A 23292-nucleotide genomic window follows, 5' to 3' on the forward strand; every position below is an offset into this window, starting at 1 on the left:
GAGTCCAGAGGAGGCCACTGTCTTGGTTTGAAAGACAGGTGTCTGCCAAGGAAGACAAAAGTCTCCCTTGAAATGAAAAAGAAAATGCAACCCCCTTCCCTCCGAATTATTATAATTTTGAAATTAAGGGGCTTTCAGGCAAAGATATGAGGAACAGGAATAACAGTTCTTTACTATCATATATCGATATGTGTATAACCAGTCAAACAAACAACAATAACTCTGGCAGTAACAGCAAACAATCACAAACCCAGTGCCAGCCTTCTCGGCTGTCAGGCCCTTTCCCCTCGGGTGCAGTTCCGATTGCAGCCGGCAGGGGCGCTGGCGGCTCCCGGTGAGCAGGGCAGGTGCGATGGTTCCCCCGCGGCTGCAGGGGGCGCTCCGGAGCGAGCTCGGGGAGCACGCGGCACCGGTGCCCCGGGATCCCGGGAAGGATGGAACAAAGGCTTCACAAACCCTGGGCAGCCGATCCCGGTGTCCGGCCGGACCCTCGGGAACAGCAGGCTGGAACGGCAGGGACGAGCACAAATCCCGGGTGGCAGACGAGATGTATCCAAACTGCGGTGGGAACCCCCCGGAGGTCTGGGCAGGCAGGGTGAGCAGGGCTACAACGCAGCGAAGGCTCGAAACAACGGCAGGGGCAGGGCGGCCACGGCCCAGCTCCCAGCGGGGCAGGGAAGGTGGGCTTGGGATCGCGGGGTTTCTCCGGTAGAAGGAAGGAAGGCAGGCAGCCGAAAAAGCAGAAGTCTTCAGTGCTGACGAGTTCCTTCAAGCCTCTCTCTCCATCCAAACACCAGGAACTAACAGCCCACAAACCCAGGTGAAAAAGAGTAGCCCGATGGACCCCTCCCCCTGTGGACAGGTCTTTTGTTTTTCTTCAGCACCCAGTAATTTGTCCCCCTGGCAACATGTATGGGGAAAATTCTTTAACAGAAAAAGAAAACAGAAGGGAAACTCCTAAAACCCCAGCAGCCATGTGTTCTGATGTTCTGAGGGCTGAAACCCCTCTGCTCTGAAACCAGGCTGGGAGAGCTGGGGTGTTTACCTGGAGAAGAGAAGGCTCCAGGGAGAGCTCTGAGCCCCTTCCAGGGCCTAAAGGGGCTCCAAGAGACAGAATGGGACTTTATACAAGGCGGATAGTGGTAGGACAAGGGTGACATAGGGCAGCATTGGATGGGATATTGGAAAGAAATTCTTCTGTGTGAGGGTGGTGAGGCACTGAATCATCAAATCATGGAATATCTGGAGCTGGAATGGACCCACAGAGACCATCAAGTCAACTCCTGGCCATGCACAGACACCCCAAAATTTCACCCTATGCCTGAGAGTCTTGTCCAAACTCTCCTGGAGTTCTGGCAGCTTTGGGGCCGTGACCATTCCCTGAGGAGCCTGTTCAGTGCCCCACCACCCTCTGGGGGAAGAACATAACATCCAACCACTGGTTGCCCTGAGAGAAACTGTGGCTGCCCCATCTGTGTGGGGCTTGGAGCTAACCTGGTCTAACGGAAGGTGTCACTGCCCATGGGAGGGGTGAAACAAGATGAGATTTAAGGTCCCTTCCAACCCAACCCGTTCTGTGATTCTGTGTATTTTATAACATATACAATACATACATATATATGCTATTTGTACCTTGAATGCAACTCATGAATGTAGAAGTTTTTCCTTTGAACCAAGTTTGTAACTAGGTTCATAAAGCAGTTGGGTAGTTTCACTTAATAAAAAGTTAAATATCTTTAGGATGTTTGAACACCATTTATATTATGTAAGGAACAGCTTAACTTTTAAAGATGTTTGTATCAGGAGTCGGGACATATTTTTAAATCTAGAATTAAAATATTGTTGTAAAAATAGCCATTCTCATATTATTCTGTAGCAGGTATGGTTCTGTCCTATATGCTGTGTAACGGCTTCCAGTGTTTGTGTTTTCATCTTCAGCTGTTTGACAAAACTTTTGACTGCTGGAGGGAGGGGGTAAGTGGAGGAGGTATGGATGATGAGGTGCACAACACTTCTGCTTGGGTAGAACGCCATCCTCCCACAAGACTGTTGAACCAGATCTGGTGAAGTGAATAAGCTCCATTCATTGATAGCAGAGGTAACTCTGATGGCATGGTTAAGGAAAGTCTCCTGTCCTGGTGTTCATGAAGTGTCTGTTCGTATCTTCACCGGCATCACTTTTCCCCAGGTCAAGCCAGGTCTGAAGGTCAGTATCTGTCAGGTGTCATCATTCTGCTTGTTGTAGCAGACTTCTGCTGGAGCTGCACGTTCCCAGCTCTGAGAGGGGTGAATGTCATGCTGTGACTTCCTCTGCCTGCTACCTACCCCATGTGTAGGGACAGGACAGCAGGGTGTGGCTTCAGACTGAAAGAGAGTATGTTTAGATTCGATGTTAGGAACAAATTCTTCCCTGTGAAGGTGGTAAAGGCCTGGCACGGGTTGCCTAGAGCAGTTGTGGCTGCCCCATCCCTAGAAGTGTTCAAGGCCAGGTTGGACAGGGCTTGGAGCATGATGGGGGTGGAATGAGATGGGCTTTAAGGACCCTTCCAACCCAAACAATCCTGTGATTCTGTGGTCACTGAAACATTTCCCTTGAGCAAACTTGGCACTTTCTGGAAACAAAGAACTCTCAAGAGTTACCCTAATGTGGTGTTCCTTGAAGCATTGACATACTCACCAGATGCGTTGACTGCTTTTGGGAACTTTTTAACATCTCAGAGACCCCCAAAAGCAGTTTTACCTTTGTAAAACTTCTGTCACATTTTTGCATGAAAGCAATAAGCCAGGCTGAAATTATAAGTGAAAATAAAAATGTGAATGAAAGTGGCTTGCAATGTTGTTAGTGTCCTTGAGGGGGGCCAAAGTTACTTATCACTGTCAAGAATTCTCTATGGCTCTTTGTCAAGCTGTACATCAAACACTTCTGTTCATTCCCATCCCTGGAAGCACTCGCTTGCTGCCTGGCTTCTGCAGGTGGGAGGAAGTAGGAGGCTGTGTGAGCACATACTGCTGTTCATGCTCGGAGTGAAGTGGCATTTGCCCTTTGGGTCCTGCACAGGCGGAAGGCTCCCAGGTCTGATTGGTTGTGACACGGGCACAGTGGCTTGTTTTACATTGCAACATGTGTAATACAGTGCTTGTGACCTTCTGATGGCTGCTAAATAAATGTCTTTTAAGTAGAAGCCATGTTTTGTCTATATGCCTCCAGCAAGCTGCTGAGTTTGAAGACACTGCACATATGTTGCAGAACAGAATTCACAGTGACAGATTGGACCGATAAGAAAAATTGTTTACAGTTAAATGAAAACAAATTCCAAGATCTTCACTATGAAATGTAGAGAGAAAACACAAGCTGCATGCATCACAAAATAAAGGTGTTAACTTAGAAAAAGGTGCACATCACGCTGAACCATGTAAAGAAATTTTGTATGTAGAGCACACCAATACCCCATAATGGAGGATTTTTGTAAAATAATTCTAGCCAATTCAGGCAAATTAGAAATTCAAGAAGACTGTACAAGTGATGAGGAGTTTGGGAACCAAGCCTCAGCATTTGGGCTGGTCACTAAGGTTTGTATAATCTAGAGCAGTAGTTTTCAGCTTTTTTTTCTTCTCTTTGCAAATGTAATGGTTTTCTTTCATGTTTGGAGTTGCAGGTTGAATACAGAGCCTATATGTAGTAGGAATTCTCTTCAAAGTTATTTCTGTGGGCGCTTAAAAGCAGCTTACGTACCACAGTGCAAACTACAGATCTATAGATTAGAAATTTGAGGAAAGGAAAGGAGAAAAATTAGGTCTGAGATGTCTTAAGAGAAAAAAATAAAAAATTGTTCCCTGCACCTCGTGTGGTGTGAGACTAGAACAGCGAGCTTAAGCAGCAACACGGAAGGATTACAGCACATAACAAAACAGTTTTTTAATAACATAATGATACATGCTGAGAAAAGCTGCAGAAAGTCACTATGTTAGTTGAAAAGACTGATGAATACTTGGTGGGCAGGAGGAAGATTACCTTGATGATATCTGCAAGTTAGATATAACAGCTCAAATAATGATATTTAAAGCGCTTGGACATGCTTTGACTGTAATGAATGCTGCTGAAGAAATACTGGTTTATTCCTGAAAGGTGAACACATTTCCATAGTGGATTGTTTTATTTTACTACTTTGTGTGGGAATATATAATGAGGAATAGGCTTGACCACATCAGATATAAAACCCTGGGGATGTTCAGGCCTCTTTGGCCATTGCATGTACTTTGCTTCATGAGCTGTACTCCAAAGTAAAGGATAGCAGCTGTGTAGCTGCCAGATGCAAAAGTACTGTTTGCACCTTGTGTGTATTACCATCTCTTGGCTGCCAGAGTTGCCACTTGTTTTTCCCTTGTCTGTCCATGACATGTTTTTTACCATGCCATGCATTTACAGAACGTGATACTGGCTGCACATGGTACTGTTTTGGGGGTGTTCCAGGTCAATGATCAGCAGCATTTGCAGGTTACTGCAGGAGCCATGTAGTGGTGAGCTGGGCTTGATAAAAGGTGTGTGATAACAAAATACCTGTGGCTGTAACCAGGACATGCTCAGGATGGCTGTGCACCCACATATAAGTATAATGTACTTTTGTTTTTCCAGCTACAAGAAGAAAGATGCAGATTTGTCTGTGGCTCAGGGTCGCATCAAGGATCTGGAAGTTCTCTTCCACAGAAGTGAAGCAGAACTCAATACTGTCCTGAATGAGAAACGCAGTCTGGAAGCAGAGGTGGCTGATCTGCGTGCCCAGCTTGCTAAGGTATGGTAGGGAGTGCTTTCTTGCTTCAGCACAAGACAGGTTGTGTAGTGTAAATTCCCTTTTTTCTTTGCAGTTAGTTTATAGTCTGAATATCAATGATCCACCTTGCTTACTGCTGAACCTTTGCCTGGCCCCTCTTGGATACAAAACTACATTGTAAAAAATCTATGTAAAACAACCAAATCAACACATTATTTTAGACATTTTGCTCATCAGAAGCTTTTATTAAAAAATTTCTGGTGTTTCTATACTCATGGGATGTTGGGTTATCAAATGTTGTCCTTTGTAAGGTCCTGCATAATTTTACACTTGTGCTGGAGTACCCAGTGGGACCATGCTAGCAAGAAAAAGAAAGTGCAACATACTGTGCTTGAGGAATTAATAACCCTTGGCTCCTGTATCAAAATGTATTGAACTAATCCTACATTTTAAGTAGCTGGTATGCAAACATATATGCTTGGTTTAAATATCACATACACACACACACACTTACTCTTTTTTTTTTTTGGTGGGGCTTTTGTTTATTGTGTTTCTTTCTGGTGGTGGTGGTGTGGGTTGGTTTTCTTTAAATCAGTGGCTTGACATTAGATTTGTTACTGTGGATAACTGGTCCAAAGACATCAAATGAAGACCATAAAAGGTTTATAGATGGAAGATAGGAATCCAGACAAAATTATCTTTAAAATTCTTTACTAGGCTGAAGATGGTCATGCTGTGGCAAAGAAGCAGTTGGAGAAGGAGACACTCATGCGTGTGGACCTGGAAAATCGGTGCCAGAGCTTGCAAGAGGATCTGGATTTCAGGAAGAATGTATTTGAGGAGGTATTATCAACATAGTAATCTTGCCACTGTCCAAAGTTAATGTAGTGTTTAATCAAACTGACTATGAGCAACTAGTAACTAGTCCAGGTAGAGAAAATCAGTATTATCCTTCCTATAAATGGGTTGAGTAATAAAATAGTTAAAGGTTTTACACCTTTTTACATGGTTAATCAGTGGTGGAGTCAGTATGAGAGCCAGGTGACAAGAGTATTGTTCCATGGGCAGGTGAACTCATGGAGCCAGCTAACTGCTGTGGGAAAGGGTTGTTCTTCTCTCTCTCTGGACCTGGTTGCATGGCCCTGCTCTTTACTTGCGCCAGCTTTGGTTGCTGGACCTGATTATAACCTGTTTTTGTTGACAAGAGCAGTATGCAACTGCCTTGCTTATTGCAGAGATAGTTTTCTGCCTGTTAAGTGAATGGTTCTAGTGAAGACCAAAATTTTTGTAATAGTGGGAATTGGGAAAGGGAAGCCTGACCTTCTCTCTGTACCACATGCAAAGTGTTATGTCTGTTTATTCCATCTTTGGTGGTTCAGCAAGCTCATTCAATGAGTGGCTGCTGAGCAGTCTCCACATGCTTCTGCCATTCTCTCACTTTCTCTAGGTGTGATGCTTGGCTCACCATGCACCAAACCATTTCAACCAGATTAACTAGGAAGATACTTAAGTTTTTTTGGTTGAGTTTTTAACCACTTAGTGGCTGAGTTATGTTTTACCACAGAATCCAAAGGAGTGCTCAGACTGGTTTAAGGGATGGGACAGGGCTGTGTGGCTAAGGACAGGGGACAGGGGCTGGAGCAAGGCAAAGAAACCAAAGATCACCCTGAGATGTACTGACCATTGTCTCACTTCCATGCCCCTGGAGTGGTTGAATTGGTATACTGACTGCAGTGACAGACCCTTGATTGGTTGTAGGACCTTAAAATAACTTTTTTTCTTGGGGAGAATGTGTCACTATTGACTGAAGGTGATGGTAAATGAAACAGCAGAAGCTATTGCTAAAGCTTGCTGTGCCCAAGGGTGAGTGTTCTTTAGCCATCCCTGAAGCTCTTTGTTTCTTGTATGCACCAATTCAACACGCGAAGCAATAAAGAAATTGATTTGCTTTACAGGAAATTGATTTTCCTTTACGTTAGTGAATTGATTTGGTTCACTGAAGGGTCCAAGTCTCCATTAGAATTAAAACATTGTGATTGGGAGTGTGGCAAGTGAGGCCTGCTTATTCTAGTGGTGTTGAGCTGCTGGATCAGCTCAGCCCTTCACCTGATCCTTTGTAGTCCCCCCAAGACATTCCTTCAGCTTCTGAGCTGTCATTGCCTACAGTTACTGAGAGACTGCTGCTTGCTAGTTTTCTTGGTGTAAAAATTAACCACAGAGGGAAAGCTTCTTCCATATCATTTCAGAGCACATTGCTGCCAGTAAAAGGACATATTTCTCGGGATCTATCTTTAGATGTAGAGCATTTCTGCAAAACAGCTAGTAAAGTTGCTTTGAATTTGTGTTAGCCTGTTATGACTCCAGTCTGGCAAAACTGAGCCTTGCTTCACTTGCTGTTGTTCCTCATGGCCCTGCTGCTAACTTCAGGCCTCCTCCCAGTACTCAGAACCACTCCTTGGTTGTTTGTCCTGCCCTGAAGGAAGAAATTGTTTTTCTCATACCACACATTCAGACCTGGCCAGGTCTCTGCATGAATAAGTGCATGAGTAAGCCTTACCTTACTAGTTTGGAACCAGTGTTCTTAGGCACAGAAAACTCATACATTTCTAAAAATGAAAATTCCTTAGTACAAACTCTAGTCATAAAAAATTGTGTTCTCAGGATTGCTTGGGTTGCTACTTTATTAATACTCTAATCAAAATCTTATGAGAAGGGTCATCAAGTATATAGAAAATATATGAGATCAGCATGTGCTTAAGAGTGAAATTTGAAGATGCAGTTTATCCCTGTAATGATTTTTTAATATATATATAATGTTCACAAAAGGTGTTCATTTTCATCTGACTCTGTGTAGACCGCTATTGTGATGTCAGGATGTTTATTAAGAAGGACAGAGTTTGTAGTGCAGCATATGGAATCTCTTTGCTATGGAAAACTTGATGGTTTTTTCACCTCCCTTCCCCCCATTTTGACTTTTGTAGCATAAACCAGCTCCTTACTTAGACAGTATATGGCTATTTCTGAAGCTGGTTTTAAGCTGGATCACTTTTAAGAATTACATCCTGATACTTGAATCTGTTAGTGCATGCAGCAATTCCCAGGCTTAAATGCCTGTAGTACTTAGCGCCATTATACTAAATAGTTAGTGCTGCAGTAGTTAATTGTTGTCTGACTGTAACTGCTTGCACTGTTTACCTTAGTCTGGGAATTTGTCCCTCTTCTTTTGTGTGTGTGTAGGAAATAAGGGAAACAAGAAAACGACATGAACATCGTTTGATCGAGGTGGACACAAGCCGCCAACAGGAGTATGAATCCAAAATGACTCAGGCTCTGGAGGATCTGCGAAACCAACACGATGAACAAGTCAAACTGTATAAGATGGAGCTGGAGCAGACCTATCAGGCTAAGGTAAAACTGCTGTCCACAGCACTGTCAGACTGGAAGCACAGTTTGTGAGATAAAAACCACTTCTACCAGCTCTACTGCTCTTAAGGAGACCAGTAACTATAACTTGAGGAAGTTTTGTCCCAGTGTTCAAATGCCTTCCCTGGGACCTGTGTGCTGGTGCATTTCCAGGGAGGGTATAGCCAGAGGTAATAGCAAGCAATAGCTTTAGTCAAGAGAGGTCAGTTAGTGAGAATACATGTGTGGCTGTTTTTGGTCTCTGCAGAAGACACAGTGGGAACAGTGGATGTCATGCAGTAGGTGTTTAGACAATGTCTTCTGCTGTAAGGGTTCTTTTATTATGTCAGTAGATCCAGTTTTTCCTCACAAATGGAGGGGGTAGAGAAGACTTGCAACATGTGCAATATGTTGTGCATAAGAAGCTGGAGGGGGGGATTGGAGAGCTTGGGAATAGGTGTGTTTCAGTATAGGCTTTTGCTTGGATGCAGTGAGCTTGCAAACTAATACAGACACACTGGAAGGGCCTTCTTGTCTAAGGGTGCATTGTCACTTTGCTCTTACTGTGGTCTTTGCAGTGTTCTTAATCATGCCAATACACTTACGAATATGTCTAAGCCTGGCTACATTTCAATGATCTAAGTTAGTTCTGGACTGGAAAATTACTAGATGCAGCTGTGATTTCTTTGGTGACAGGGAAACTTCAGGCAAGACATCAGACCTTTCTTGACCAGCTTTGGTGATGAAAACCATGGTATATAATTTGGAAATCATAGAATTGTAGAGTGGTTTGGGCTGGAAGTAACCTTTAAAGGCCATCTAGTCCAGCCCCCTGCCTTGAACAGGAACATCTTAAACTAGACCAGGCTGCTCAGAGCCCCATCATGGCAATTCTGGCTGTTGTCGATAGTTACAGCCACTTCTTGTTCTCTTGTCTGGAAGAATGATGGTACTGCTAACATTGTTCTCCCCACCCTTCACTGAGACTCCCTTTGAATTCTTCAGGTTGATTATTTGGTTTGAGAAACACAGATCTACAAATATTTAACTTACAGCAGCAACACTATAGATAATAGATACTAAAACCCCAAAATTAAGTACAGTTGGCAGTGTTGGAATTATTCACAGAACTCTGGAACATGTAGTACTTTATACAAGGAGCTATTTGGATTGACTTGTCACAGTCTGAAGGGGATCCAGGATAGAAGATGCTTAGAAAAAAAATTTTAAGAAAAGGCTGCAATATACAGACTTAGAGAATGAAAAAGTACAAGCTTTGAATAGGGGAATGAACAAATTAAGCTGCTTTTTCCCTGCATAAAAGATGGTTGTTATGGATGAAGTTGGAATATGAAGGGAAGGGTTTAGCTGTGAACTTCATTCTGTGATTTCTGAACAAAGATGTGTCCCTGTTGGAGGACCAAAGCTGGGAAGGAATATGATGTCAAAGCAAATCATTAGGTTTAGCTACTGAGCAGCTCCAGGATGAGACGGTCTTGGGTAAAAGCTTACTTCTTGCACAGGACAGATGTGGAGCTGCTGGAGAAAGTCCAGGGAAGGCCACAAAATAATAGAGGTCTCCGAGGCTCCGAGGACTGGAGCACCTCTATTATGGAGAGAGCTGAGAGAGATGGGGTGTTCAGCCTGGACAGGAGAACTCTCCAGGGAGACTTTATTGTGACTTTTGAATACTTAAGAGGGGCTTCTAAGAAAGATCATCATGATCTGTGATAATAAGCAATAGAAATTCCGAGTATTTGGCACTATGCCAGCATGACTGTAAGGTTGTGAATGGTTGTCAGACTTCAAATATTTTTTAATTTTAAACTTTACAAGAAGTAATGGAGTGTGTAGTTGAAGTTCCTTCAAAATCTGTAGCCTAAAGAAGGCTCTGTGTGTGCTGCTCAGAACCTAGTGAATAGCAGAGCTAATGAAGACTGATTTTATAAAGCTTTGTGCTGTGTGGCTAAAGAACATCTTCTCCCTGGAACTATTCTTAGAATTGGATCGGTTTAGTTTTTGAGTGGATTCCATGGTGTGGCAAAATTGTTGAAGTCCAGCTGCAAGGCATGCAAAGGATGCTTTTTCTAGCTCTCTGTTTTCATGAAACTTACCATGTAACAGTTCTGGTTTTGCTCTCTCTGTTTTGGTTAAAATTAACCACTAGAAATGAAGCTTGTTCACTAGGTGAATTTAACAAAAATTAAAACCAAATCATATATTGACAACTATTAGGGAAAGAGAATAAAACCAAACCCATTGTTTTGCCTCTGGGACAGGATGTCGTCTGGAGTGCCGTGGGTAGTTTTATTCCTTCTTGCAAAGGTACTACAGAGTAATACCAGACTGACAAAGACAATTTAGAGTGGGAAACAAGTCATGCATGAGAAAACTTTAAATAAAACTTTCACCTGGAAAAGAGACACGTTGAGAGAAGTGGAAGATAGAATGGATGTCTGTAAAAGGATAAATGGCATGGGGGAAGGTGAATGGGGAGTTATGGTTTATTATTTTTTCAGTAGGAGCAGGAACAGTGAATGTCCAGTGGCAGATTGAGAAGAAACAAAAAGGATTGTTCTTTAATATAGAGCTAAACTCTTTGCCCCAAAAATTCAAAAAGCAGAGACAAATTCCTGCCTGAGAAATCCATGGAGAGGTAGTAAGCAGCAAAATATTGTCTCTGACTTAGGAAGTCCCTGACTTGCAAATGGCCAGCAGAGACATAATACCTGTGGAATATTTTATTGAGTTGGTCTCTGGGCATCCAGGGAACTGTTGGACCAGGACAGGAATTAGGTAGGCAGCCTTTGCTGTCACCCAGTGTGATTTGCCTTAGGACAAACAAGCAGAGCATGTGGTCAGTTTTTTGGAAACTAAGGTTGCTTGTATAATGGAAGGGCTAATAGAGTATTTTTTTAACAGCATAAGCAAATCCTCTAGGAACAGATCTGAAATAGATTTTCCTGGTCCTTAGAGCATTTCTTAATGTTATGCACTTCTTATCCTAAACTTACCAGACCATTTAAAATTTTTAAAATTAAACAGTTGCTATTTTTTTACCAAAAGTATATTGCTGGATTTCTAACTCAGTACAAGTGAGCTGTATAAAACTTTCCTTTCAGCTGGAGAATGCCAAATTGTCCTCTGACCAAAATGACAAAGCTGCTGGTGCAGCTCGAGAGGAGCTGAAGGAGGCTCGCATGAGGATAGAAGCTCTCAGCTACCAGCTTTCTGGTCTTCAGAAACAGGTAAAGGGACTAAATTTGCTTTTGGGTCAAACACACAGCTGTTTTGTGTGAATATATTAACATTTCTGACCCTTCATATTTTCTGAATTTTACATAGAGAGATCTTTGTTATGTTCATTTGGGAGGGAGAAGGCTTTTAACTTTTTGAGTGGACTTGCATGGATGCCAAGTGGTCTTTTTCTTGTGCTGTGTGCCTAGGCCAGTGCAGCAGAAGATCGCATTCGGGAACTGGAGGAAATGATGGCTGGTGAACGGGAGAAGTTTAGGAAGATGCTGGATGCAAAGGAGAGGGAAATGACAGACATGAGGGACCAGATGCAGCTTCAGCTTACAGAGTACCAAGAACTGCTTGATGTTAAATTAGCACTGGACATGGAGATCAGTGCTTACCGAAAACTCCTGGAAGGAGAAGAGGAAAGGTACATACAGATTCCACTTTCTTTTCTCAGGACTTACAAGTGTTATTTTCATTTCTTGCACTTATTTTTTTACCACTTGTGCAGGAATGCCCAGATTTTCTTTCACTGAAGTTGGCTTCACACCACAGTGTGTTGCATGGAACACTTGTTCTCAACTGAACACTGTCTTTATTTTGGGTTTTTATAATGGGCTTGGAGTAGAGTGGAATATATCATTCTGTGCTTGGTCTTCATATCATCTTTTTACTCAAGTGCTTGTATTTCTGTGGTTTTAAATCATGGGGCCTGAGAATAGTGTGTTTAGTAGTAGCTGTACTGGAGGGAGGGGTTAAGTGATCTGTGTTGCTCTCAGTAGCACTGCTTTCTGCGTCACATGGTCGTACTGCCAGAACATTCCTCAGGGATGGGTAGCCCCCTCCTCCTTGTGTATGAAGTCCTCTTGATATTGAGAGTGAGGCTGCTGTCAGCCTCGGAGCACATTACAGTCTGGTTACTTGGGGATATTGTAGCTTTGTCTGTGGTTCTCTGGATAAATTCATTAAAATGCATTCTTGGTTGTGTTAAGGTTGAAGCTCTCTCCAAGTCCCTCCTCCCGTGTCACAGTCTCTCGGGCTACCTCCAGCAGCAGCAGCAGCAGCACTTCACTTGTTCGCTCTTCCCGAGGCAAGAGAAAACGTATTGAAGCAGAGGAGCTTTCCGGCAGTGGAACAAGCGGGATCGGCACTGGAAGTATCAGTGGCAGCAGCAGTAGCAGTAGTTTTCAAATGTCCCAGCAAGCTTCAGCTACAGGAAGTATCAGCATAGAAGAGATAGACCTGGAGGGCAAATATGTTCAGCTTAAGAACAACTCGGAGAAGGTGAGCATCACAGATCTCATAGAAAACAAGGAGGAGCTAAACTGAGATGTTACACAGCCCTTTGCAGCATGAGTAGGTACACCCATGTGGAGAGCAGGAGCAGCATCTCAAGGTGCAGCATCCTCCAAGAATTAATGGGAATCAACTCCAGGAATCAACTTTGAAAAGTTGAGCATAATGGTTGGTTAACATGAGTGTAATGTTTGCTGGAGGAAGAGAACACAATTTGTGTCCCAAATGTGTAAATGTGTGCTGGGACATTGCTCACAGAAACAGCCTGCTGTCTAGCAGAACTTTGTTGTGTGAAATGGATATCTTTTAAAATTTTGCTGAATGACCTTATGGGATTTACACTTTAGACTCTAACTGGATATAACCAAATACTTTCAAGGTAGAATGCAAATGTCTAACAACCATATAAATAAATTTATATTCCCATTATTTTAATAACAAAGACCTAGACTCTGATGCCTGTTTGTTCTGTTTTGTTCGCTCTGAATAACTTTCTGATTCTCTCTGTTAGGATCAGTCTTTGGGTAACTGGAGACTGAAAAGACAAATTGGAGATGGAGAAGAAATTGCTTACAAATTTACTCCTAAGTATGTCCTCAGAGCTGGGCAGACTGTTACAGTAAGTTGTATTTACAGTATGTCAACAACATATTCTTCTGTTGATGCTGTGGCAATTGGAAATCTTGAAGTTTGCTACAGCCTGATTTGGGGTGTAACTTCGGGGTTCATGAATCTCACTTTAGAGGAGCAGGATTTCAGTTATAAAAATGCAGAACAAAAAATGAATTCCTGTATTAGTACTTAAGTATTTAAGACTTTTTTTTTTTTTTTTTGGACACAGAGAAAGTTGAATAAAAAGATATTTTGGGGGATTAATCAAGGACTATTTGTTTCCAAACAACTTTGCCCAGGTTTGGAACCCTAATCCTGGTCAACCTCTTAAAGAAATGGGAATAGTTCAGAGGATTCATCCAGACTAGTAGACTGTAGCTAAGACTGGATTTTCTCAGCATTAACTGTAGTAGAACAGCTGCTTTTCAATAATTTTACATTTTATTTTCAGTCTGCAACATGTTCTTTTAAGGAGAAACAAATGTATCTTTTAATCACATGCAGCTATTTCTAAGTAAGTATCAATTGTTCAGATACATATAAAAGGTTAGGTTGATACACTACATGCTGCTTTTTGCCTTGGCTCCATAAAGTATGGTTATTGAGACAGTGGTAGAAGAAATTTGTTCAGAAAAGAATTGATGACTGCAATATTAGATTTTTTTAATACCTTACTACAAGTAATAGTGTAGTTAAAAGTAGGGCAAAACTGCCATTGGAATTCAGAAAAAAAAACTTGGTACGTAGAGTGAAGTAGGAGAATTAGGGGGATATGTATATTTAAAGGAAAAAGTTGGATAAACAGCTAATTACAGATTGTTGTTCTCACTAGATCTGGGGAGCAGATGCAGGCGTATCTCATAGCCCCCCTTCTGTTCTCGTGTGGAAGAATCAAGGCAGCTGGGGCACTGGTGGAAATATCCGCACTTACCTCGTGAACTCTGAAGGAGAGGTAGGTTGTGTCCATGGGCTGGTTATCTCCCACTCTTAATTTGAGGGTGGGGTGACATGACACAATGACAAGATCCTGATTGTAAGATCTCCCCTATTGTCTTCTAATATGTCAGTTTATAACACTGAAATAATTAAGTCTGTACATATCTCTGACATTTTTGGGATATTTTTGAAGACTGTGATCGTCATGATTATGCCCATAGACACTTTTTTCCTGCTTTAGAAGAATATGCTGCTAGTAGAGAATTTGTTTGGAATTGCAGTATGTACTTTCAAAAGAGACAAAGAAAAGAAGCATTTCTGGCAATTTGAAGTTCCATTATATAGTCCCTATGGTGTTCTGAGGTGCAGTGTAAATGTAGGAAAATAGTTGTCCTTTCCATGTTAGAAGCATATCATAAGTTCTCATTGGGCAGATGTTCCTGAGCATTTTGCATTGTCTTACATCTGCTCACAGCTAATTTTTTTAAAACCATCCCTGCAGATGACTTTTGCAAGAGAGAATCGTGCCTTGGCTGTTACTCATAACCATCCCAGCAATCTGATAGCAGTAGGAAAAGGAAACAGACCACAGTTGTATCAGTTTTTGTGTTGCCTTTCTCGCTGGCAGTTTTCCAGAACAACGTTGTGTGCAGGATTAGGTAGGAGTGGGGGTAATTTGTACAAATAGAAAGCTAACACTCAGTATTCAAACTGTGTGGTCAAACTAGTATCTGAAAAAATTTCAAATTCATGTCTGTTTTCACTGTGGTTACCTTTACCTTAGGAGTGTATGTTAAGGGCAACATTTTCCACAACTAGAGATTTTCACCTGTGATTTCCATGGTGCAACTAGGCAGAAGAATTTCTTACTAGTTAGAAGTGTTAAAAATAATTTAGTAATAAAGGAAGCTTCCTGGGGTTTTAGAATTCTCTTTAGTGCCTGGCTTGTAAGACTGTGCTGATAACCAACATATGCAATTGATACTAAATATTTATTAGAAATTGCAAATATTCTTAATGTTGTGTAATCATACTGAGAAAGTTTAGTTTCTCACATTACACTGTGTTTCAGTCAGCTCTTACCTGTGTCTGCTGTGACCTTGTGTAAAACTGACTACTAATGACCTGAAACACATCTGCTTCCTCTTAAATCCCAGGGTAATGAAAGAGAATTCAAGTGAGTGAATTACATTACCATGCCTTTTAGTGCACAGAAATAGGAATGATGTTGTGGTTTGCAGGATATTACCAGTATTTGCTTGCATAGCTAGTGTTAAATCTAGGCTAAGTTGCTTTAAACTCTCCAAAATTTAATAAGGATATTATATTGATGGTATAGCAAAAACTTAATGGATAGATAATGACTCCTGGCCATCTCCTTATCTGTCATTTTGTGTAGGAAGTTGCAGTGAGAAGCGTTACTAAATCAGTAGTCATGCGAGAGAATGAAGAGGAAGAAGACGAAGCAGAATATGGAGAAGAAGACCTTTTCAACCAACAGGTAATCAGATGCAGAGAAGATATTTAACTTGTGCCTCATTAGTTGGATCAATCAGGCATAAGATTTAGGAGGGGGTCCCGTTCAACTTTTGTCAGCTCTGAGCTTCCTGGTCCTTTCTTCCAATGGTTGCTTGCAACATTGCAGTGCACAGAGAGAGGACAATGTGAGCGGTGCTGCCAGGAGTTACTGCTGGGATCCGTCCTGGTACAGCTCAGGCAGTGGCTGATGCCAGCTCAGGGTATCTGTGCTTCAGATCACACATTTGCAGTATTAGCAGGCAGTGTTCCTCCTGTTCAGTATCTGCTGCTCTGTACAACAGAGCTGGGACATTCTTGCTGGAAGCAGAATATTACCAGATAACCACTGAAAGCCAGGAATGCGTGGTACTTCTCTTGCTGCAAGCTTCAGCTTATTGGTTTATTTTCTGATACAATATATCTTCTACACCTGAAATAAACTTGTTTTTTCTTAATAATACCACCTCAATGTTTTGATAACCCGTAGTTTAATAATGTGAAATAAGTGACCAGCAGTTGACAGCAAAAAAAGGAGAAAGATATATAGGTGATATCAGAAAATATTTTAAATTTGAAACTCAAGTGATTTGTTCCTCTGATCAGTGGCCATCAGTAGCTCTTTTCACAAAGAACCCATTCTGTGCAGGTTTGCAGCTGAGTTCTCAAAGCTTTTTTGGTCCCAAAGAGATTGAGCAGTGTATTTGTAGTATAAAGCAACTGATTTTTCTTACCCAAAAAAGCAGCTGTACAGCAGAGATCTCTCTCAAATGGAATCAGCATTTGAAATAAAGGAACTTGCTGGTCTCGAGCTAATGACATCATTAATTTGTCATCTGTATCACTGTTGGAAATATGGGGACTAACCAGTCAACCCATTGCAGGAAAGCACAACCAGAGGGGCAGTGTGTCAGTCCTGGCAGCAAACCGGGGCATGTGCTCTCCTTCCTCTAGAGTAGTGATGTTCCCTTAATATAACTAAACTACTAAAAAAGTGCTTTTGACAACTGAGATGATAACCAGTCTAGGCTTGCAATCTGAATAGCTGGTAAGAATTGAATTCAACTCTGCCTATCTTATTTTAGGGGGATCCCAGAACAACCTCTAGAGGATGCTCAGTGATGTGAAAAGAGAAGAAAGAAACTATTATTTGCGCTTTTTCCCCTTCATTTATTTCCTTTTATTTTTGCTATTTTTTCCTTCCAGAGCCACTGAAAACTATTTTTATATGCATCACCTGATTTCTTTGACGTTTACGCCTTGGTACATTTTTATAAAAAAAATTTCAGAAAAAAACTTTACTGAACAAAACTGCCAGAATTTTTAATAGATTTCTTTATTTTTCCCTCTTTGTTGAAACGCTATATTGGAATACAATATTTTTCCCCATACAGAGTTTAAAGTCTTACATAGAAACCTAAAGCAGAAAAGAGATTTTTAGCTAAAATGAGATGAGACTCCTTGAGTGTATGGTAAATGGATAATTACATATACAACCAGTATAATACCCCCAGAAAAGAAGTTCAATGAAGTGTGTTCATCTGCAGGGCCCTGGGAGAGATTCACAGAGTGTTTCCTCCACAGTTGTAGAAATGCTAGTATTCTGCCTGGTACCCTCAGCAATTCCCAGCTTAGGAAAATTAGACCCCAGATTCATTTAAAGTGCTGCTCCACAATTGCAATGACACAGGGAAGCTTCATTGTAGGCATTTTTGACTCAGGACCTTGCCATCGTGTCTTTCTCCAAGATTTGACAGCCTAATGGTAAAACATCTGGGTCTGTCACACCTGAGCTCCATGTCATCATTTCAGAAGATGGTGGGTTCTGCTTCCTGAATATACACACCATCCTAAGTTGGAAGTGTCAAACCCGGAGTTCGCAATGTTTGATTTTTAGGGATTTTGCCATTGTCACAAGTTAAATCATGGACACAAATTGTGATATTCAGTATTTATGATTTAATCCTTTTGACATATTCAGCTTTAAGGATATTTGATTAAGATTTTAGAAGTAAAACATATTTATACTTTTGGCAATGATAAATATTGGGAATTTTAAAGGTTATCCCATGTAAATGTTGACTTTGTTAATCAGAGCTAGATACAGCTTGTTCATACTTCTCTTGTGTTCAAAGGGGCATTGTCAGATATCCTAAGGAGCAATATTTGCAAAATACGGCAGAAATAGTTCAATGCCTTTTAAATAGTCAAAGGAACTGCCTCCGTTAAGGACGTAAGTGATGCAGCGTTCAAGTGCTCGAGGCAAAGTCTAACAAGGAGTGAAAGGAGAATAATAAAAAACACATTTTCTATATGTGTTGTATGGGCAGCACGTGATTTTTATTTTAATAGGATGCATTTTTTATCTGACAGTGTCCATTTAGCTTAAGGTTTCTGCTGCTGCATTTCTCTGGAGATAACTCTTGAGTCCCCTAAGGGTTAGTGTTCATCCTTAAGCACGAGGGAAAATACTTGACTGCTCCAAAGAATGCAAATGTTTTTTCAGCTACTAGTTTGGATACAAAATTTGGATACCCTTTGATTCCAGCATAGAATCCTGTTCTTACCTGCACTCTTGAACTCTGATCGTGTCATTCAAATAGTTAAGACTCATCAGACAAGTGACAAGGTTTGGATGTTTTCGGTGGCTTTCGGACATTATGTTCTCTGAACAGTATCGTGACTGACAGATATAACCTAGAAGGTCAGTTTAGTGGCTCTGGCTGATGGCTTTGTTATGCAAGCAGGGTGGGAACAAAAGGGGCTTTAAGCTTCAGGATTTATTTTACCATTTAAAAATAAATCAAAGATGCTACTTTTCTCCATTTGAATGGGATGACTGAGTTGCTGACTAGACATTTAGAATTACGTTTTAATCCATTATCAGAAAGACCCATTACAAAAAAACAGGATGAAGGTTTGGCTGTTTGGGCTGATGGGATAACTGCATTGATGTACTTGGCCATCTTTCTAATGTAATTTTCCCACTCTGCTTGAGTAGAAGGTTAAATATGTAGTAAATCATGTCTCTTTCTCTGTAAGATGTATCTAGTGAAATTATGTTTCTCAGACATACTGTTACAATTACCTTTTCTAAATTCACTGTTATGCAAATGAATGCAATCAGTGTAAATTTATTTTTGCAACACACCTTCCAACCACTGGACACCATTTCCCTTTCTGACCCACAGCTTCTACTGACATAGTGTTTGAGGGCTTTTTGCTTTTTCCCCTAAAGATCTGTATTTATTTTTTTACATTGGCCAGTTTTCAGACTGCTTATTCCTTTATGATTGTCCTGTAAATTTAAGATTATTTTGTGATCTTAAATACTAAAGCAATGAACATGCAGTTAATTTGCATTTTTTCTGTGGTTTTTTCTTTGTTTGTTTCCTGTAAAGAATGGCCTCAGAAAGGCAGCTCGAATGAAGAACCTCTTGCTACCTGAGCCATAGTTTTCTTAACAGCTACTGTATGGGGAATGTGTCTTCCTGTAGCCTTAAGAACTGGTGCTTGCAGATCTCTTGTGATGAGCACTGTGCCCTTGAGTAACAGTCTGCAGAATTTGTCCTTAGAATTGGAACTGTGTCCTTTAACTTTGGAAACAGTTTATTTGATTCTTCAGGACCATGTTTAGGTATATACAGGTCAAATAAACCTGTTATTGACACTGTGGGAAAAGCCAACAGTCTGAATGTGGATGATTCTGTTACCACAGTGCTTTTTAATAGGCCACTAAAAATATGATAAATAACTCCTGGCTGTAAATTACAAGACACAGAAGAACTACTGTATTCCATGTACTTTCTTTTTTGTGTGTCGCCTTCTCCAGCCACCATCCCAGCCTCTTGCTTTTGATGCTGAGCTTCAGTCTAACAGCACTGTCCTGGCCAGACTGGGAGGCAGTTTTGTAGCTTTACCAGCCCAAAAAGCATTGTTTCTTTTTTTTCCATCTTTCAAGGATTTCTTTCAATTTTCAGGATATTTAAAGCTTTTTGTCCAAATGAAATCCAGTGTCGCCTTTCCCCCTTTTTCTCTTTGATCCTGTATATGAACCAGTCTTGACAAAATTAGAACGTGGACAGCAGTTCTACTCCAGTGCTGATACCTGGCATAAAGCTTGAAGGAGAAATAGATTTGACTTGTCTGGAGAAAAGTGATTTTAAGGTGTCCCTGATGAGGGAAATGAAGCTTTTATCAGAGTAGTTAATTGAGCATAACTATCCATATGGATGTTCTTATTCCAGAAATACAACCTTATTCTGGATGAAATAGTAAATAGTTTTTCCTATGTGTAGATCATAACAGAATATCATATAAAATACAATAGATGTATCCTGCCTCCTCCTAAGCTCATGCCACATGAAAATACTTGTCTCAGAACAAGTCCATCCATCTGCAGACCTGTCAGGAATGTGGTGTCTTCTGGAGTGAGGTGTAGCCTCAGAGTCCCTGGCATTTCATGCCACTTTTGTCTCCCTTGCTTCTGCATTTGTTCCTTTTAACTGTTGCATTGCAGTGACATACTGCAAGGAGCGGGCGTGGCTGGGATTCCCTTGTTCCATATTTCCTGTGATTCCTTTGCTGCTGCACAGCTGTATTTCCAGTTTCCCTTGTTGCTTCACAGCTCTATTTCCCAGCAGGTCTCTTTATGCCTACACAGGGCTCCAGCTTGGCTCTGACAGAACCCATCATTTGCACTGACATGTTGCTCACTTGTCTTCAGCTCTGTGTTGCCATTAGATGGGGAGTTGGCTGCGTAGTCTGTGTTTGTAGCAGGAACCAAAAGTCTCAGGAAGAATATAAATATCTGCTTCCTGTGATGTAAAAGCCAGCTGAGCATGTGTGCAAGCTGGCAGTAATGTGGGAATTGTACTGCAGTGTGAAGCAGTACTGTACTGTGAAAGATCACTACGTGTGGTGTCTGTCCTTGAGCAACGGGACACTTCATGTTCAGTTCAGGGATCTTACTGGCTTTTATACACCTTTTTTTTTCTTTTTTAATGGTCATCTTGTATAAAGGCCCTTTAACTGCAACCTGAACAGAGGTTGCAGGTTAGAACAGACCTATAAAAATCCTCTCTGCATCCCAGGGCATTGAAGAATCTGTTACTTTATGTGCATCAGAAAGGTTTTGATGCTGTAGGAAAACATGCATGCTGTATGTTCTAGATCTCTTGTAGCCACTTTTCTCATGTCTTCACTGTTAAACCATTCTATCTCTTCTTTGTGTATCTTCTTTTGAAAGTCTTATCTCTAAACAAAGGCATATCCGTATTTGATCCTGCATTTTATTGACACTGTTGGGTCCAAACTCTGTGTGAGCAAAGCCTTGTGAACCAGTGAGCGGAAGGTGAGATAGTGATTGCATTTTTCAAAGCACTGTTTTAGCTGAATGTCGGGACAAATTATATTGGAGAGATTGTTTTCTCATTTAAAATGGCCTGGGAAACAGAATTTTTATTTGCCCTTCAATATGCTTAGCTTTAAACCAGTTTTAAAATTATTTAAAGGTGTTTGTTGTTTTTTTTTATACGAGACCATATTTACATGCAATTATTATTTGTAAACATGCCTTTCTTGAAATGCTAAGGTCTAGAGTGAAAAGGATGCTCGATATTCAAAGCTTCCATTCAGAATAGCACAAGCAGTGAATTGACTTGGAGTTCGAGATAATAAGATGTGGTTTATTGAACTTCCAGCTTTTCTAGTTAGCTATTACTGAAGTGACAAGTCCATCTTGGTAAGGCAGATGTTACTGTATATTCAGCAACCCAGATCATTACACTAAAATTACAAGCAATAATCTATTCTGAGCAAGTTTAAGCCAAACTGCTTTCCATTTGGGCACAAAATACAGTTGATCTCTTATTTTCATAGCAGTGATGCCTTGTGACTTGAATTATGATTTTTATTTTTTAACAAAATTTTGATTTAGATAGGTCTGGCTTGAGGGCACTGCAGTAACCACCTCCAGTCAGCTGCTGCAGATGAGTTTTTGGAAGGTTCAAGTTTTTTAAATAGGGAATTATTAAAAAGATTGGTAACAGAAACACAAAGGCAAAATTATAAAATATTCACTTGAAACTCAGAAAAACTACATCATGATCTAGACTTTATCATTTCAAAGTGGTTTTTCTTTTCTTTTTAGAATATGCATGCCAAATGTCTTGTCTTTTTCAATGATTTGTAATATACATTTTATGACTGGAAACTTTTTGTACAACACACTCGAATAAATGTTTTGCATTTTATTGGTTTCTTTCTGTCTGTTAACCAACACACAGATCATGTGGGCTGTTTGAGAGAATTCATCCAAGGAGGCCTTTAGTAAGTGTGGAGAGAGGACACAAAGAGCTGTGCTCCTAACAGTGATCAGCTGAATCACAGAATGTGCTCTGGGGATCGTGCGGTGCGCTCCAGAAGCAAGCGAACGCTTTCCGTAAATGTGACACAGCGCTAGTAGAACGTGCTGTGTCCTCTCTGATCAGTACCAACAAAAGCAGGGGGAAGAATATCAGGAGCTGGAGCAGATAAACCTTCCCTTGCTTTCTCATCACCCCTGCACTGAAGGGGTTTTTCGTTTTAACTTACTTGATGCTAAATAAGAATGAGAGCAGATACCAGTCCCTGGCAGTGATGGATTCTTAGGGATGGCCAGAAGCGTTGCCACAAGCTAACGCATTTGCCAGCCTGGCTCAGCTTCCAGCCCACTTTCCAGTCCGTACTCATGTTAAAATTGTATCTTAGGCAGCTGCCCCGTTGTTAGTGCTAGCTGATGATGCTTCTGCAAGGTGGTAGGAATGAATTCTGTTTGAAGTGGGCAGATCCAAAGACGGGATGATATGGTTTGCAGTACTCTGGAGTGTAGGCTTGAGCTAGTGAAGATGAGCCCAGTTTTGGCTTTAGCTCTGCTGTCATACCCAGTCCCCTCCTCTCATGCCATCTCCTACCTGCACATCACATCTCACCCATGAAAAAGAACTCCGTAGCATTGTCCTCTTCCATTTGCTTCTACCTCGTCCCACAGCATTCTTACTTAATGGAGGTAAGTGTAATGGAATTGAGGCAGACTTTAAGGGCATGGGCCTCTCACCTGAGTCATGTAAGGCAGAAGGAAGCCTCGAAGAACAGAGGGATGAATTCCGGAGACAACTCACAGGGGAGTTTGCAGGGATCCCAGCAGAGCCGGTGTTTCACCACGGGGTGCAGCTGGTCAGCGTTTGTGTCTCGGTGCTGCCGGTTTAAAGCCCCTTCCCGTTGCCTCAGTTCGTGGGGCTGAGCTGAGCCCTAGTACTCGAATGCTGTTGTCTGACCCGGGCCCGGCCCAGCCCCGGGGATCCCTTGGGAGCTCGCTCGGGGCCGCCTCCTCCGCGGCCGGCGGTGACACCAGCGCTCGGGGACACGGGCCACGAGCGGCGGCGGGACGGACATCCCCGGCCAGGGAGCGGCTCCGCTGAGGCGGCGGCTCCGCTGAGGCGGCCCCGGCGGTGCGCGGCGCTCGGTCCCGCCCGGCGCGGGG

At 41.7% G+C, this 23292-nt stretch overlaps 1 protein-coding gene and 1 long non-coding RNA gene across 2 annotated transcripts in view; one reads left to right on the forward strand and one right to left on the reverse strand.

Moving 5' to 3' along the window:
* LMNB2 (lamin B2) overlaps positions 1–22024 on the forward strand; it is a 37043-nt gene extending 15019 nt beyond the window's left edge. The window contains exons 3-12 of the mRNA XM_048287973.1: positions 4634–4790; positions 5487–5612; positions 8007–8177; positions 11294–11419; positions 11618–11838; positions 12404–12695; positions 13219–13326; positions 14152–14271; positions 15655–15756; positions 16856–22024. Coding sequence (XP_048143930.1) covers positions 4634–4790; positions 5487–5612; positions 8007–8177; positions 11294–11419; positions 11618–11838; positions 12404–12695; positions 13219–13326; positions 14152–14271; positions 15655–15756; positions 16856–16897 — 1465 coding nt within the window. The 3' untranslated portion in view covers positions 16898–22024. The remainder of the gene's footprint in view (positions 1–4633; positions 4791–5486; positions 5613–8006; positions 8178–11293; positions 11420–11617; positions 11839–12403; positions 12696–13218; positions 13327–14151; positions 14272–15654; positions 15757–16855) is intronic.
* Positions 1741–23262, reverse strand: LOC125317855. The gene is made up of 2 exons (XR_007200204.1): positions 22867–23262; positions 1741–12653 (listed from the first exon to the last, which is right to left on the reverse strand). It is a non-coding gene; the product is annotated as an uncharacterized LOC125317855 (long non-coding RNA).
* Between the last annotated feature and the right edge of the window lie 30 nt (positions 23263–23292).

The sequence above is a fragment of the Corvus hawaiiensis genome, chromosome 28 (genome assembly GCF_020740725.1).
Source record: "Corvus hawaiiensis isolate bCorHaw1 chromosome 28, bCorHaw1.pri.cur, whole genome shotgun sequence".
Classification (NCBI taxonomy): Eukaryota; Metazoa; Chordata; class Aves; order Passeriformes; family Corvidae; genus Corvus; species Corvus hawaiiensis.